The 18,082-nt window shown below is 37.8% G+C and overlaps 2 protein-coding genes across 2 annotated transcripts in view; one reads left to right on the forward strand and one right to left on the reverse strand.

Moving 5' to 3' along the window:
* LOC311604348 (uncharacterized protein) overlaps window positions 1-18,082 on the reverse strand; it is a 349,080-nt gene that overhangs the window by 45,775 nt on the left and 285,223 nt on the right. The window contains exon 10 of the mRNA XM_084794122.1: window positions 15,826-16,029. Within this exon, the coding sequence (XP_084650248.1) occupies window positions 15,826-16,029 (204 nt within the window). The remainder of the gene's footprint in view (window positions 1-15,825; window positions 16,030-18,082) is intronic.
* EPYC (epiphycan) overlaps window positions 1-18,082 on the forward strand; it is a 37,858-nt gene that overhangs the window by 13,489 nt on the left and 6,287 nt on the right. Inside the window, exons 4-5 of the mRNA XM_084794121.1 lie at window positions 12,022-12,196; window positions 17,661-17,819. Of these exons, the coding sequence (XP_084650247.1) occupies window positions 12,022-12,196; window positions 17,661-17,819 (334 nt within the window). The remainder of the gene's footprint in view (window positions 1-12,021; window positions 12,197-17,660; window positions 17,820-18,082) is intronic.

An 18,082-nucleotide genomic window follows, 5' to 3' on the forward strand; every position in this document is an offset into this window, starting at 1 on the left:
AATAACTGCAATGAAGATCGCTCAGCTGCTAGGAGGGTGTATTGTTCTGGCAGTAGAGATGAGTTGTTGACTTTTTTCAATTTTTCAATTATAATTTACTCACATCACATCCCAGTCGTAATCACCTCCCTCTTATCTTCCTGTTCCTACCCTTCCTCTCTGTTCCCCTCCTCTAGACCTCTGACAGGTGGGTCCTCCTCCCCGACAGTCTGACCACAGCCTATCAGGTCTCATAGGAATAGCCTGCATCTCCTTCCTCTGTGTTCCCACAGGGCCCCTCTGTCAAGGGGCAGTGATCAAATCGCAGGCACTAGAGTTCCTCTCAGAGGTAACACCTCACTCTCTCCCCGCCCCTCCCCAAGTGGAAAATGAGCTGTCCATCATCTGCATCTGAACAGGGAGTCTAGGTTACAATGTCTTTGCTTGGTGCATCAGTTCAATCCATTTGCCTGAAAATTTCAAGATTCCCTAGTTTTTGATAGCTGAGTAGTATTCCATTGTGTGAGTTGTTGTTTCAAAGAAATGGAAATCCCAAACATTTAATTTGACCAATAAAGACCCAGGAGCCAGATGCTGGGGTGAAAACCTGCAGTTCGGAGAGGCAGAGAAAGCACCCAGCTGACCTTCCTATTTAGCTGGAATCCCAGGAGGAAAATCAAAAAGCACAGTGTCTCAGCTGACAGTCTAGGAGGAAAAGCTAAAGAAATAAAAGTCAAAGAGTTCCCTAGCTCAAAGCTCAAATTCTTCTTCTTCTTATTCACACTATCTTAAATACTCTTCAACTCAAGTTTTTCCTACACTTTTATCCCTGTCAGCTGGTTTCTTGCTCTGCCTGTTGACCTAAGGATAAGCTTGGTAAATCCTGTGTACTGAAAGCTCTTGGATTAACAGTGTGTGCTAGGGATGGCTGAGCCAAACCATAATCACCCTGTTTACAGTAAACAGGAAGTTCTTGGATTAAAGACATGTGTTAGGGCTCAACTACATCACACAAAAGACAGGATTTTACCGCTCACAATTTTGGGGTTCACAACAGGACCAAATATGCTGCAACATTGAGTTCAGTTCCAAGAGCCACTTCAGGAACCTTACAACTAGCTTCTGAGGGCTATGATGTTTCTGGTTTCCATGGGCAGTTGCACTCATGTGAAAGGACCCACACAAAGACGTACACTGAAACGAAGATAGGAAAGACCTGCCTACCCCATGGAATCAGAAATTGTAAAGTTTCTGGTAACATTCAAGGTCATTTTAACGAACTTTGAAGATTCTCATACACAGGCCAAAGCCGTTTTCCTCCTCTCCCTGTTTAGTGGGACTCTGCATGGCAATCTCAAGCACCAGCACTTGTCTGAAGTTCAGCTTGCTTTCTGTGTATTCATTGAATTGGAATTCCATTTTTCCCCATACACACCATGTATTTAATTCTACTTGATGTTGCTGCATCAATTGTGTGTCTTGGTCAAATGAGAGACTCTCGGATGACATGAAGGATTTTTCTAACAGGGTTCTCAAAGATGAACCCCACAGGCCCAGTTTTTTCTCTTACATCCTTCCATGAAACTTGAGCAGTGTGGCTTCTGGGGAATTTTCCTATGACTCACACTTCTTTCATTTTAGTTGAATCAACCTCAGCATATTCTTCAATGGAAGCTGCTATAGATATTTCACAAAACTTTTGTTGAGTAGTGAAAATCAACCTTCTCCTCCCTGAGCTCTTCAATTGTCCAAGATTGAATTAGCCTTCCTTTCTTCCACATCTATATGAGAAAGTGTTTCTCTGGTTCAGGGATTCTCTGACTCAAATGTTTGAGCTCTCTCTCTCTCTCTCTCTCTCTCTCTCTCTCTCTCTCTCTCTCTCTCTCTCTCTGTGTGTGTGTGTGTGTGTGTGTGTGTGTGTGTGTGTGTGTGAACATGGATGTACACACGTAAAGATCAGAGGATTATCTTGGATACCACCTTCTACTTTGGTAAAAACAGGGACTCTTTTTTTTTTTTTCTGCTGCAGATGTGGGCTTAACAGGTTGGTGAGCATCTCCCTGTGTAATCCCCAAGATTAGAGATGTCACAAAGGTCTAGCTTTTTTTTTTCCTCGTGCTTTCTTTTTAGATTAAATTTAATGTGGTTTTAGGACTATTCCAGTTGAATCTAGACAGCACTCTTGGCTGTTAGTTGCCCTTTACTGTCCAAATTTTAATTTTTTAAACATTGATTAGTTAGTTTATTTAATCACTTTACAGCCTGATCACAGTGCCCTCCTTCTACTCCTTACAGTCCTACCCTCACACCCACTCCTCCTCCTCTTCTTCTCACAACACTGCAATAAGTGTGTTGGTCAATGGATTTGGGAACCATAATGAGGTACTTTTACTATTTTTCAGGACCACTTATGTTGTGTTCTAAATTATTTTCATATGCATTTTACATACATAATATTTTCTTCTTTGAGACTAATCGTATCCACACCTCAATATTCTTCCCTCCCCCATTTCCATCTCTGTCCTTCTCCTAAATACATCTTCATCCCAACTGTGGCTTCTTTTTATTTGCATAATACACTGTGAATCAATTCTGCCTGTGGCCACACCCTGAAAGAAAAATGATTCTGTTTCTTCCTGCAGCTAACAACCTCCAGTAGCTCTTTAGTAAGGGGTAGGGCTCAGAGAGCAATCACCAGTGCTGGCAAACAAAACTTTGCTGAGTTCAGAAGGCTGATAGCCATGCCATGTCCAGGATAAATGCATACCACAATGCTCTTTCACACCCTCTGGATCTTACATTCCTTCTACCTCTGCTTGCACTGTTTTCTGAGCGTTGACTGAGCAGAGGTGATGAACATGAGCCATGTATAATTGAGCACACATTCTCTCTCTCTTATTCTCGGTACTTTAACCAATTACACATCTATTTATTAACTGCTGTTCATTGTAAATGAAGCTTTTCTGACCAACTTTGAGAGGATTTCAGGCCTTTTGGTGTAAATGTAAATATATAGAAAGTAATCTGATAGCATGAACAGTCAGGTAAATAAAACTAGCAAGTTCTGCCCTCAGGTCTATAACCTCCTCAGACACTTTTTTTTTTATCACTATTACAATACCAATCATAGAATTTCTTCCAGTGGAATATTCTTCTGCATGAATACAGTTAGCTGCCTGGTAATAGGCCTGATACCAAAGGGCACAATTTTTTTCCAAAGAAGGCTGGTATTGTGGTATGCTGGGACCAGAATGAGGTAAAGCCACTGAGGTCTTTTCCCCTTAACAGTTACACAGCACCTTTCTGTACTATAAAATCTATACAAGAGGGAAAAACTTTCCAAATTACTTTGAAATTGATTTTTGTTTTGGTGTCTGATAGCCTACATGTGTTTTGTCCTCATCAACTGGGTCTTCCTGTGTAGCTCTGGTGGCAAACCAAGGCCAATGGCAATAGCCTTGTTGTTTTGTAGGCCTCAGGGGTCTTTCTGGGATAAGGAGGCTATCCTTTGCCCTGTGATTTTAATTTAATGACCCACATCTTCTGTGAGAGATTTTGGACATTAATGTAGTATACCCCATTCTAACTCTGCTTTTTAAAACATTGAATTTTAAATTTAACTTACTAACTAGTGCATTTTCATAAGACTTTTCTTACATCTGTAGTTTTCATTAGCCTGCCCACTAACACTTTCCTCTCCTACCTCTCTACCTTCTCATTGCTTAATCCTTTAACTCCTAGTTTTACCCTTCTCTCTTTCACATCACAGGTAATATACTATCCCTCCAAATAAATTTATATTAGCCTGTGTGATAGTACCCTTCTATATGGCTTTTTTTTTAATGCCCTTCATTATGATACTCTCATGTCCTCCTTGTCTCTTTATTTCTCTTAATGTTATATGGTAGGGGCAGGGTAAGATTTCTTTTATTTCTTCATTAAGTCCCATTCCAGGTTTATTCTTTCACTCTCCTCAGAGAAGAGGGAGGTCCCCCAGGGGGACCAATCCACCCCTGAGTATTAAATCCCTACAGGGCTGGGTGTATCTTCTCTCACAGACGCCACACAAGGCAGCCCAGTTAGGGGAATGGGATCCAAAGGCAGGCCTCAGAGTCAAGGAGGTCCCCAGCTCCAGTTAAGGGATCCACATGAACACTGAGCTGCACATCTGCTACCTATGTGCAGGGGCTTAGGACCAGGCCATATATGCACTTAGCTTGGTGGTTAAGTCACAAGAACACATATACACACAAAACCATAACATAAAATTTTTTTTGATGTTTCTCTGCTCTGCAATGCTACTTAGATATTTTTTTCCCATGGAACTAATTTCCAATCAGGGATTAGACTAGGCCTCTCTTTGTCTTGCTTCATTCACTGATAATATGGTTAGTTTTCACTGATTATACACATTTCTCACTTTTCCCATCCTAGGGCAAGTGCTTGTAAACAAAAGTTGATTGAGCTTGCAAGAGGCATGGATTTGCTCTATGGTTCCTAAGATCCACCACAGATCACAGGCATCAAAGCAGGAGTTACAATAGAACTCAAGAAGTGAGGGAAATGGCATGGAAATTATTTTCCATAAAAACTGTTCAATAGCCACATTGAGTCTTCAACAAATATAGTAAATGAATAGAGATGGAGGAGGACCAGTAAATTTGGCTAGCAGAAAGGTAAACAGGATGATTCTAGACATTGATATCGTCACGGCCAATAATCCACCATTCTGCAATCTTGACTAGTTAAGTCAGTTCTATCTCTCTTGAAATGGTAAAAAATGATGGCGGTCAACCACAGGGTGGATTTGATCCCTCTGTCGACAGTGTATCTTTATCTACAATACCTTACAACTCATTAAAGGCTGGATGAGAGTAATAATTTCTTTTGTGTTAGAGTAAGAAAAGTTAAATTTACCAAATGAGAATGGAGCCTAATTAACCCATTTTCCTCCTGCTGCCCCATCTTCGTAAGATTACTGATTACACTAAAAATGTCTCGCTTGCCTCCAGCATCCTTACGTGGTGAGTAGGGCAATAGGGAAAAGTGAAGCCTGGACTAAGTCTGAGATGAGATAACGATAAATGTGCCTGTACCAAGCTGTCTCACGACTATTATTTGAAGATGTCCAATGTGAACTACAGGATACGCTTTAGAAACTAAGAGTCTAGACACTGAGAATGTTCCTGGAGCCTGGGGGAGATAAGGTGAACAAAGTGTAGCTAAAACCAATATAAAACTGAAGGAGACACTGTCTTTGCACAATACAAGGAAATTAACATATGAGTTAAATGGGAAAAAAATCTCAAAATCCCTCAAAAGACAAAGAGTAGAGAGCTTCATAAGATAAACATCCAAATAACTTTTTGCATCTTTTGCATTATTTTCACTTATACATTCAACTGATTGCAAGAAATTACTTACATTTTAGAGTTACAAATTTGTGAAAACTGAACTTATACTGTGGAAAATTGAAAAATACTAAGGTAGAGTTTTATATGTCCTGAATTCCTAATCACATGATATTTCAGCAAGTTGTTGTTGTTATTTTATTATTATTATTATTATTATTATTATTATTATTATTATTATTATTATTATATTACCTTTAAGTTGTTATACATATTACTTAGTTTCATTTTGGTATTTTCACATATACTTTTCTTCGTACTGGCCCTCTTTTCCACTGCCATTCACGCCTTCCTCTTGTGGGCCCCTCCTCCACCACGCACAGCTTCTGCAGTCATGCCATACTGCTGCCATTATCTGGTTTTACCCCTTATCCCTACTCACTCAAGGTCTTTTCCTTCCCTCCCATTATTTCTTTTCTAGGCTTCTGGCCTACACACATGTGTGTTTGTGTATATAGGAGCACACACACACACACACACACACACACACGCACGCACACACAAACACATGCATATACATAGATAAAAGTTTGCACAGATTAAAATCTAGATTCTACATATAAGAAAAATTGTGAAGTTCTGCTTTCTGGGCCTGGCTTAGTTTTATTAGCATAATAATGTCCAATTAACCATTTTCTTGCAGATATCATTTCATCTTTTTATTCAGTTAAGTAAAATTCCATTGGGCATATATGCCATATTTTCTTCACTCGTTCATCCGTTGATGTGACTTTAAGCTAGTATTAGCGATCATGATTAGTGGAGCAAGAGATATGGGTGTAACGGTCCTTGGGGTAAATGTTCCTGAATGATATAATTGGGTCCTATGGAAGCTGGTGTTTTAGTTGTTATTGGCATTTTTTATTTGTACCTTTATTTTGTGATGGCTTTCATAACTGAGCGGTCAGTGTTATTTGTGGTTGATGGATTTTCTTTTCTTGTTCTGTTGTTACTCAGTTTGAATACAGGGATAATATTAGGCTTATTGAATGACATTGGTAGTGTTTTCTCTTTTGTTTTGGGTAATATATTGAAAAATATTTGAATTATCTCTTCAATAAAAATTTGGCAAAATTCAACTATGATTTTGTGAATTCCTGGAGTTTTTTATATACAGAAATATTTAATTACTATTTTCATCTCATTCTTTGATATAGGTCTATTTAAATTGTTTATTTTTTCTTAGTTTAAGTTTGATAGCTTATGTGTGTTTAGGGAGAGATCAACTTCTTTACGATTTTCAAGCGTTTTGAAAATTAATGTTCACGCTATCGCCTAAGATTCTCACAGGTTTTATAAGAGACTGTTGGAACATTTTCTTCACCATTTCTAACTTTATTGAGCTTTTCTCTCTCTTTCTTTAGATGGTGCAGTAGGAAGTCGTCGGTCTTGTTTATCTTTCAAAGCACTAACCCTGATTAATTCTAGGTACTATTTTTGTAGTCTCAATTTTATAAATGTCTACTCTAATTTTTATCACTTTTTAAAATCATCATTGTGTTTGAGTTTGTCTTTCTGCGGCCCTCACATGCATCATTAGCTTATTTGCTTTATATATCTCAGACAATTCAATGTAATCCCTAACTAACTACAAGTGACAGCTCTAAGATTTCCACTTAGCATAGCCTTAGGTGCATGTGAGAAGGTTACATAAAGCACTAACAAATTACACTGAATATAACCATTCTATGCAATTTTGTCAAAAACAAAATATTGATTTTTAAGTTTTTAAAACTAATTGAAAGTGTAATCAGTAATTCTGAGTTGTAAATTAATGCTGAGAGCTAAAAGTAAGAAAGATGATATAATGATTAACTTATTCAAATTTAGTAATTATTTCACAAAATACTATATAAAATACTCAAGAATTGTAGTTTGAAGAAAGGAAGTCAGAATATCAAGATAGCAACGTTCGTTAACCTTAGCTTCCTCCTTAGCCTTTTCTTTTTTCAATCACAAATACCTGACATTTTATTGAGATCCTCATTTAGTACACTGCTGCAGATTAAGTGCTAGTACTAAAAGAATAATACCAAATATGAACAAAGTAAAGAATATTGACTTTTATTAATTCCAACAAAATGTTCAACAGGGACAAGCAGTTTTTGATCCTCAAGTAGAAGTCTATGCTGAAGGCTGCCCGTTAACTCTGATGATACTTTCCTGTGCTATGCAGAAACTTTTGAAATTCCTGTGATACCATTAGTCTATGTTCTGTTCAGTTGAGGCTGTATTCATATAGTCCTTGCCAATACCTGTATCTTGAATTATTCCCTTTATTTTCTTCAACATTTTCAGAATTACAGGTTTTAAATTAATAACTTGCATCTGCTTGAACTGGTATTTTTGTACAAGGTAAGAGATAAAGATCAAATTTCATTCTTCTGTAATTGAATATCCAATTTTCTCAACAACATTTTTGATGAATCTGATTTTTCTCCTCAAAAGCATTAACACAAATCACAAAGAAGTACACTTTCAAATTTTTGACCTCTTTAGCTACTAGGTAAATACAACTTAGTACTCTTTAGACAGTCTATTTTGCACAAGTCAGAATTCACTGCGCCTGCTTTATCAAGAAGACAAATAACAAGAAATAGTGTCAAGACTGTAGCAGAAGAGGAAACATTTCCTGGTGGTAGGAATGGGGATTGGTACTGTCATGATGAAATCAGTGTGGAGGCTTCTCAATATATGAATACAGATCTATTAGAGGACCAAGCTATAGAACTCTTGAGTGGCAAAGAATGGATATCCTACTGCAGTGATACTCCTGTGTTCATATCAATTTCTGCAGTATTCACAATATCCAGGAAATGGAAGCACCCTAGAGGTCTGCCACATGACTGGCAGACAATAAGCATGTGGATAATGAATATGTGGGAATAATAAAATGGAATTTTATTCAGACGTGAAGAAAAATGACATTGTGAAATTTAAAATAAAATTAACATAATTGTAAAATATTATATTAATTGAGACAACCCAGCATCAGAGGAAAATATATTACATGTTCTCTCTCATTTGTGAGTTTAGCTTCTCATTTTTATATATGTATTTTTATGTGGGAATGAGTGTGGCTACTGCCCAGGAGACTAGAGAGGTAGACAGCTGTGTGAAAGGGGGTGTGGAGTGAATAATAGAGCAATTCTGAGATCCAAGTGGAAAGGGAATCAGAAGGGTACAGCGGAGGTCAGAGCAAAGGAGAGAAGAGCCAGGGAGAGGGGCGGAGCAGGTGTGAGAGAACAGCCAAAACTAGGTACTGTGAAAACGCTGCGCAGGAACCTTTGCTTTGTAGGATAACAACAAATGAGGGAATGAAAATAAATATATTTTAAAAAAAAGACAGATGTCTGTATTGAAGGGACTTTGCCAAAGAAAACAACCCAGAAGAAACATGGCTTCTAGTTCCCAGCACATTGATTCTTCATATTATCTCTCTGAAAGCAAATAAATCAAGTGGGTTTTTTTTTTTTACAAATAATAATATAATTACATGGATCAGTTAGATATGGTCTTTCCAGAAGAGAATGGATTTGATAAAAATAATTTTAACAAAATGGTATTGTCACTTAAAATGGTATAACATACTTTATATAAGGAGATTCTTCTACATATAAACAACACTGCCAATGATCAGATGATGAATATTAATAATATCAATATTATTAATTATATTATAGGATGAACTATGAATATATCATATTAATGTTATACCATTCAAGAATACCATGTCTCTATTATTATTCATGTTGATATTAATTATGAAATAGTCTTCATATAATTAGTACTATTTTAGTACAAATCTCATTACTGTGTGATATAAAACAAAACCACATAGCTGCATTTACTTTTATGGAGAACATTTCTCCAGGAAGCAGACAGTTCGTCTGACTCACATTAACGATTCCTCAGACCAGTTGCTCTGAGAGAACACTGTGTGCTGGGTGAATACCTGGAGCCCCAGCTATGCACGGAATGGACACTGAACAGCTGGAGACTATCCTTATTTATTTTCTAGTTACTTCTCCAATGCAACATCTGTTGTGTCCTCAAAAAGCCACGATGCTGTCTCTGAGCTGTGTCTTTTCTGGTATCTACTCTTCTGTAGAAATAGAATATATTCCTGAACACAGTCTACCATGACAAACACTGTAGTTCAAGGTTAGGTAAACACAGTACCAGGGACACACAAGTTACTGTAAAGCCAAAGGTAAACAGTAAAGAATCATATAGTTTGCCTTGCTACCTGGCACTAGGTTACTTTCTTCAAGTGCAATGGATACATTGTGAACAATTGTGAAGCTCAGATAGGTACAACGCACAGGTTAAAAAGTCAAGTCACAGGAAACCAAGATGAACAAATAAAGAGAAAAGGGAAAACATTTAGAGGAGAAAGGATCTGAAATAATCAGTGTATATCACTTAAAAGCCGCAATTGTACTTTCCTTTGAGTGATATCAATTATCACTGAAGGATACTTTTTGATTTTGTGCTTATGCCCCCGTTTAGGTTTCTGTAATATAAGGAGAAAAAAAATCTATAATTCTGACAGACACTTGTTCACAATTCCCTGGCATCACGTTTTAAAATGAATTGCTTCTAAGTTCACGTTGCAGTTTGAAGATTGTTAAAAAGAGGGGGAGAAACAAGAGCCCACATGACTTCTATTTAATAGTCAGAATAAATATGTCTGCCATGCAGAAGACTCTCCAGGCACCATATAATGGGATTAAAATTCTGCAGTTTTGCTGAAATGAAACTGCATTCCCTTTCTTTGTTTTAAAGGTTGTTCTTTTTATTTTCAAGCAAGCATGAACAAAACAATTTCTGATGAGCACCAAAAGCTGCTTGGCCCCCATTCTATTGGATGACAAAGGAGACTTACAGTTTCACGTCAAATCAGTGGAAAAACAATTACCTCGGAGGGAAAAGAAGGATGCGCAAACATTTTCCTACAAAGTTAAAGATACAAGGCAACGTGTCAGGAATGTGTTCCTCCCTTTTGGCGGTCCCTCTGCTCCATAAAACATCTGTCTCAAGTTCCCTTCTTCCTGGGGCCTACTTTTAGACTCTGCAAAGCCATTCTTCTGAGGCTGCCTCACTATGAGCGCACTGATGGAAACCGTGTGTCATTCTGAAGATGGCCCCAGCTTCTCAGTTGGAGATTCCTGGCCAGGCTTTACAGCAGCTTTCTGGATGCCTCCTACATTACATTATTAAGCAATTTGTTCTTAGTTAGATGCATGTTTGAAAGTAGACATCCTCATAATCGCTGACTCTTTGCAGAAAACCCTTAGGGTTATATGCAGATATAATTAAGTGTGATGTGGATAAGAATTTTTTAAAATATGTACTCCATAAATATTATTGGTTGCTTACTATGCTGCAGCCTATAAGTACAAAGATAAAGGAACAATGCAGTATTTATTATCTATTAGACCTGGGCATAAAACTAACCAATGGGCAGAAGTCTTGGGTAAAAAGGGTCTAAAATGGAGAGCCTAGGAAAGGGTTCCTTAAAATAATATTCTCATCAGCAGTGAAATGTATTCAACCTATCAAAAGTGGCATTAAAAGTATGTTTATCTTTAAACACACACACATGATTATATATGACCAGCAGTGAATAACTAGTCTTATTATATACCTGCCTTAAATATGAAGGTGTAGACTTAGAAGTAATTTGCGTGCTTTTTCTTGTTTTCATGAGTTCAAATAAATGCAGATGGGTGCGTGCTGCTGTGTGATCAATCAAGAATGTGAGGTTTCTGGTGATGTGATGAGACTGGCAGAGAAGAAGGAGTGGGGCCAGGATGTGTTAAGCAAATTCCCATCCAAAGCTTACAAGGTCATCGAGAAGCATACACTTACCAAGAAATAGAAATGAATAAACACCAGCATAAAGGAGAGGAACTGGACATGAAGGTGTTTCTAAATATTTTGGAACCAATAACTTCCAACAGAAAAAAATATAATGTGAAAAGAAAGGCAAATTTAACAATATATTTTGATATATATATATATATACACACAGCCCCCTATTGAAAAATTTCTCAATTTGTCACAACACAAACAGTGTTATAAAAACAAATTATATAGTCTTTATGCCACTGTAGATTTTGCCTCAGTATGAAGAATAATTTTCACTAAAAGGTCATCAAAGGTAGCACAAAATAATGGTAAGGAAGAGTAGATTTGAATTTAATAAATGACAACCTAAAGGGAAAAAAATACTAGTCAGTATCTCAGTATCTGTGTGTGAGGGATGAGACTGAACCGGGTTCAAGAGTGAAAGGTACTTTTGAATTTTGTTTTGCGTGCTTGATTTAAAGTGAATCTAACAATAATGCATTCTTACAATGCTGTATTATTACCAAACAATAATTAAAGTAATTTAAAAACCTATCAAATGAAGAAATGCATGAACCTAAAAGAAACTGGCAACTATCAAGGGGGCACTGAAACCAATCCCTAAGATTTGAGAAGCAAACAACTGAAAACAATAATATTTCTGAGAAACCTCAATGGGCGAGGCACATCGTATGGAATACAAGAACACGAGCGACATCTTGTGGCACAGTTGGACACTTGGTGATTGAGGTTGCTATGAAATTCTGCTTGTTTTCAGACTGAGAAGGTGACAGAGAGGCTTTCTGGGAACAGAGAGCTCCTTACTCCAGGCCCACAGCTAGGAGACACCCAGGATGAGGACAAGGATGAAGAATCCACTCCCAGGCTGATCGATGGCTCTTCACCACAGGAGCCAGAATTCCCAGGGCTTCTGGGTCCACACACCAATGAAGGTCAGAAAAGTCAATACTGAATTATAAGTGAATGAATACACTGTCATTTCCCAAAATTATCAAGTCTCAACCCATTCCACAAGGAGTCTCCCTTGTCTGTGGCTAAAGTTATAGGCTCTAGGTGAGAACTTACTGATGTTGTATTGCTAAGCGGTCATGCTGTCCACCTGCCGTCTACGTATTTGTGCTTATATCCGTGGGTTGTGGCTGCTCCGAACCTTAGTCAGAGAAGCTTCTTATTGAAGTATGTAGTGGGAATATAGAATTATTGTTCAAAAAAGTGCTAAACATAGGCATGTGCGAGTGCCCAGGCACAGATTGGATATCTACACTAATGCCCACCACAGCCAAGGGCTCAGAAAACATCTTAGAATAGGGAGGTCAAAACTGTAGGTTCCTGGGGATGGGGAGGCATGCTGTGAAATGCTGTCCTCTGGACATGATGTACTTGTTACCCACATAACCCTGCAGCCTCTCTATTTACCTACACAAGATCAAGACAGTTAAAACGCCCAGCATGGGAGAGAGAAGTGCTTCAAAGACCCCATCTCCAGTCAAGGGGAGCGATTAGCTTCTCAGGGCCTTAATGGATAAATTCACAATTGTGTGCTCATGAGCAGTACTAACTGCACTCCGTGGGCCAAAATAAGTAAAACTAAATAAGAGGATATGGCGTGAGGAGGGATATGAGATGGAAGATACAGGGGGGATGACAGAGAGCAATGGGTTACATGATGAAGATCATGGTATAAATATATGAAACCTTCAAAGAAGAAACAAAGCTAAAATTAAAGGAACTATCCAATGTTAGACTCTAGAGAAAAAGTGAAAAATACGAAGATAAAACAGGGAACTATACATATATTTTTGTAGTCGGGTATAAAAATAGCTTTTATAATGCATCATCTTTGTCCTTTTGGGAATAATCAAATAATCAAAGATTGGGAAGGAAATAATTGCCTGGCTACATTACCTAGAGTAATGTGCCATGAGTTTCTAGAGCACAGCATTGGATGAACTGATGGGAACCCTTCCTGTGAGATCAAGTCAGCACAAGGATAATGTTTTATGGTGGTTGAGCAGCTGCTGTCTTTGGGCCATAGCAACAGGACGTTGCATCTTTCCTTTATCCCTTAGAGTCTCTCTGGGGTATTAATAATAGTTTGTTTTTCTTATCTTTTTTTTATTTTATTAATTTATTCATATTACATCTCAATGGTTATCCCCTCCCTTGTATCCTCCCATTCCTCCTTCCCTCCCATTTTCCCGTTACTCCCCTCCCCTACGACTGTGACTGAGAGGGACTTCCTCCCCCTGTATATGCTCATAGGGTATCAAGTCTCTTCTTTCTTCTCACTAAGGAAGTCTAAATTTAGAAAGGATAGTGAATTGAGGTTGAATGCCAGCTTGTTAGGATTCTAGACTGTATGGGGGTTCCCCCCATCTCTCAGTCATAGAAAACAGATGTCTGGAACTTACTTATCCTATAAAACCATTTCTTTATATGTTAGTTTCCCTTCTACACCACCCTATGCCCTGAAAATCAATATCCAATCCCTAACTGTCTAACTGTCTAAACTTTTAAGCATTACAATTGAGTTGTAAACGCGCATCCTCCCTATCCAGTCATTTATAGTGATTTATGTCAACTCTTCGCAAAAATCACAAACACGTAGGGTAGGAACTGCCACATGCTTTATAAACAAGAAATGCCAGTGTACTCTAAATCTCTGCAAAATCATTGAAATGTACTAGTGGCCGTGGAGTGCAGACACAACACACAAAATGCGAAGTCAGTTTCTTTAGGGAATATATCACATTCTTTCTACATAGTTACACTTCTACGTAATAAATAGAATGCCACAAAGAGAGCTGAAGAGACAAAAGAATAATTAAGAAGTGTAAATTCCTCACGGTAAGCACCCACATAGGAAAAGTAAATGGACTTAGCTCAGTGAGAGCAGGTTACAAATTTCTTTTTTTTTAAATACATTTTTATTAATTTACACATATTACATCTCAGTTGTTAGCCCATCCCATGTATCCTCCCATTCCTCCCTTCCTCCCACTTCCCCCCTACTCCCCTCCCCTCCTCTAAGTCTGTGTCTGAGGGGGACCCAAATTTCAATCTTTCAAAAGTTGGCCTCATGCTCCTAAGCCCAGCCCTGTTTGCATAGCTTGGGCACAGTCCTTTTAAAGCCTGTGCTCAAGTTTGGTTTCAATAATTTTTGAGAGAATACCAACAAAGTGATATTTTTTTCTTATTTTTATAACTGAGTGAATGAATGGTATATAGTGAAGTTAGAAACTTAAATTACATATTAATTTCCAGAAAAGAATCATACATTCATGATTGTTTATCAGCTTGGACATTTTAAAAATATTAAAATTCAAAACGTTCTTTTACCAAATCAATCCAATCCAAGTGATCACAATCTATGAGTAGTAAAACAAAAAGAAATCATCATCCATGTAAATATGTATAAGTTATTCTGTGCAATTAATGCTATCATACAAGACCAACACTGCACAAAATCAAATACTCTCATTTAATACTTATTATTCATAGAAACAAAAAAGTATAATTACTAGCGATTAAATCAATGGTTAATTTATATCATTTAATATTTTAATAATTTAAATTAATTTAAACTAATTCATTATTAAGTCAGATCGTTAATTTAAATTAAAGATTGAATACTTTACAGAGTTCACTTAAAGAACTCTCTTTACTTTTCTTGGTTAAATGGTTTTTATTCTGAACTTGTTACTGTGTGTAATATAATTTTTAAATGAAAACTATTTTTTTTTTTTAGTTTCTCAAGACAGGGTTCTTCTGTGTAACCTTGGCTGTCCTGGACCCACTTTGTAGACCAGAAAGGCCTCAAAGTCATAGAGATCTGCCTGCCTCTCTCTGCCTCCCTGAGTGCTGGGGTTGCAGGCATGTGATGCCGTAAGATCTTGATATGTGCATTATTAGTTCTTCATCAGAAATGACAACTGGACCCTTTAACTGACGAAACAGTCCTCTTAGTCTCTGAATGAGCACTTCAGGAAAGTGTCAGCTAACCTGACACAAACTGGACACTGAACAATTCTCAGTCCCCCCTCACCCCAACCATTTCCTCTCCTAATCCTGATACATCTTGTTTGATTCACCTCACATAGCCTTTCACCTTGAAGCCTCATCACTTCATCCAGCCACCTCACACCTCACTACTCTTATTGATGTTCTTTTTGTTTTAAGCCCTGAACCTCATCAACCAGTCTCTTGCTTTACAGTGAAAATGCATTCTCCCTGCCCTAGCAGATTCGCAATCCAGAATTTACCATCATTCACTCCATCCGTTTATTCCTAGTATAACTGAGAGATTATATGTCTTCCCACTTGCTCCTTTTTGCTATGCAACAAGGTCTAGTTACTACTGCCTTCCTGTTAGCCCAGAACCTTGCCTCCTCTGGGTCGAGTATCTTCTTGAGATTCCTCCCATGGTGATTACCTACCCTTATAGCTGATTTTAATTTGTCAACTTGAAACAAATTGGAATCACCTGAAAGGGAATCTCACCTAGGCATTCCCTAAAGCAGGTTTGGCCCGGGGGTGAATCTGTGGAGATTGTCTTGCTTACCTCAAATAACTGGAGAAGGTCCAGCATGACAGTGGCTGACACCGTTGTCCAGTTTGAGACCCTGGCGTGTGTAGGAGTAGAGAAGACTAGGCGAGCGCCAAGTGTGTGTGCATTCATTCCTTTCCGTTCTGGGCTGTGGACGCGATGTGACCAACTGCTCCAAGCTCCTGCTGCTGTGACGTCCCTCCAGTGATGGATTTCAACCTATATTCATAAATGGACATGAAGCTTTGGTGCCTTAAATCATTTGTGTCGCAGTATTTTATCATAGCGGCAGAAATGAAGCACAAATACGTCTTAGTCATTGCCATCTTTTCTTCATCATTCTTTTCAGTAAACACCTCTACAGCACTGTCTCTCTTTCTTTCTTTCTTTCTTTCTTTCTTTCTTTTTTTTTTGCCTTCTCTCCAGTTTTAGCAGCAATAGTTTATAGTTTATCATCCATGACCACATTCTACAGACTTTCCAATGTCTGAATGCATGCAATCCCATAGTCAAGGATCCATGCGAGCCTTACTTACCTAACAACGATATTATTTTCCATCCTTTCAAACTCTCCCTCCATTTTGTGTCCACATTATGGTCCTAATTCTCTATTTGATATACTTTCTGTTCATTGCTTCTCTGTCTCTTTTAAAGCTTATCATCTTCTAGGCAAATGCTAAGTGTATAGTGAAGTAAAGATTCTGTCTGTCGGGGCTGGAGAGATGGCTCAGAAGTTAAGAGCACTGGCTGCTCTTCCAGAGGTCCTGAGTTGAATTCCCAGCAACTATATGGTGGCTCACAACCATCTGTAATGACATCTGGTGCCCTCTTCTGGCCTGCAGGCATACATGTACACTGTATACATAATAAATAAATTCATCTTTAAAAAAAAAGACTCTGTCCATCTTTCCATCTCACTCTAGTCTTTGCTGTCACCATTACCATAGACAAGCCGCCACAATGTTTCATGTGCAACCCACCTCCTTGGTCTGCTGTTCACACTCTCTTATCGCTCTTGATCCCCTTTCAGTCTGAACATCTGTTCAGACGTGGTGAGCTATTCACAGGACTGACCAGTAACTCCGTCCATCTACAAGAGAGGGAACAGCTGCCGAAGCACACTACTAAATGGCTCTCAGCTGGAGTGTGTTTGGCTTCCTCTGAGGTTAGCCTCATGGTTCGTCTATCGATCCTAAAGCAAGGTCTTTGGTGAATATTCCTTTCTTTTCCTGGCGTACTTCTTTTCTACTTGTTTTTCTTACCTACATTTCAACTTCTTCTCTTCATGTATAGCACAGAGATTCCCTTTCACACTTCTCTAATTAATCGAAATCACATCATACTTCAAGCTATTTATTTGCATGTGTAGCTAGCATTACGAAGCAGAGCCGTGTGTCCTTTTTGCCTTTTTCCACAAATTTTTCAGTAGCCACCATTATGCCACTTATAGAAAATATATATGTTTTGGATTAATAAATATTAATTTGTGTGACCTCTTGAAATACATTGTAATGGAGTATTTAAATATTGAGTCATGTATGTAATGAATACTTGGTAATTTACCTTGTAAGAGAAATAGTCTCAATATTTGTTTTGAAAACAGGACTTTCAATAGGTGTAAAAGTAACGTCTATAGTATATCCATTAAAATAGGTTCTACAAGCAATTAAGGAAGATGCTCTAACTTACTGATTTGACTTTAACATACAATCTGCTAAAAATGCTTTGAGAAAATGGGAAATAATATGAGGAAGGTCTGGGTAATGATTTCATTTTGTTTACTAATCAGAACCACAGTATTCTTAGATTTTTTTTTTACTAACATATACTGATTTATCTACATGTTTCAGACTTTCCAACCTGCCTTCTGTGTACTTGTATAAGCACCACTGTATACTGTGATGACCATGAACTTGACGCTATTCCTCCACTGCCTAAGAAGACGGCATATTTCTACTCACGTTTCAACAGAATTAAGAAGATCAACAAAAATGACTTTGCTAGCCTAAGTATGGTCATAAATATTAACCTTCTTTCCTTATCGACTTCCCAGAAAATTTCACCATCTGAAATCTTGATATATAAAATGAAACTTAAATGATGAAATAATAACTCAAAAATTAGTTACATTTTTTGCTTAAATATTTGAGAGTGTGTTTCAGTAACGGTAAGATGTAAGAGCACATAGTTAATAGCTGTTAGGAAGTTACATAGTTGTTGATATTTTCTGGCCATTTTCAACTAGGCTTAATAATAAATAGCTTATTTTATA

The sequence above is a fragment of the Acomys minous genome (assembly GCF_964271855.1).
Source record: "Acomys minous genome assembly, chromosome: 9".
In the NCBI taxonomy this organism is placed as follows: domain Eukaryota; kingdom Metazoa; phylum Chordata; class Mammalia; order Rodentia; family Muridae; genus Acomys; species Acomys minous.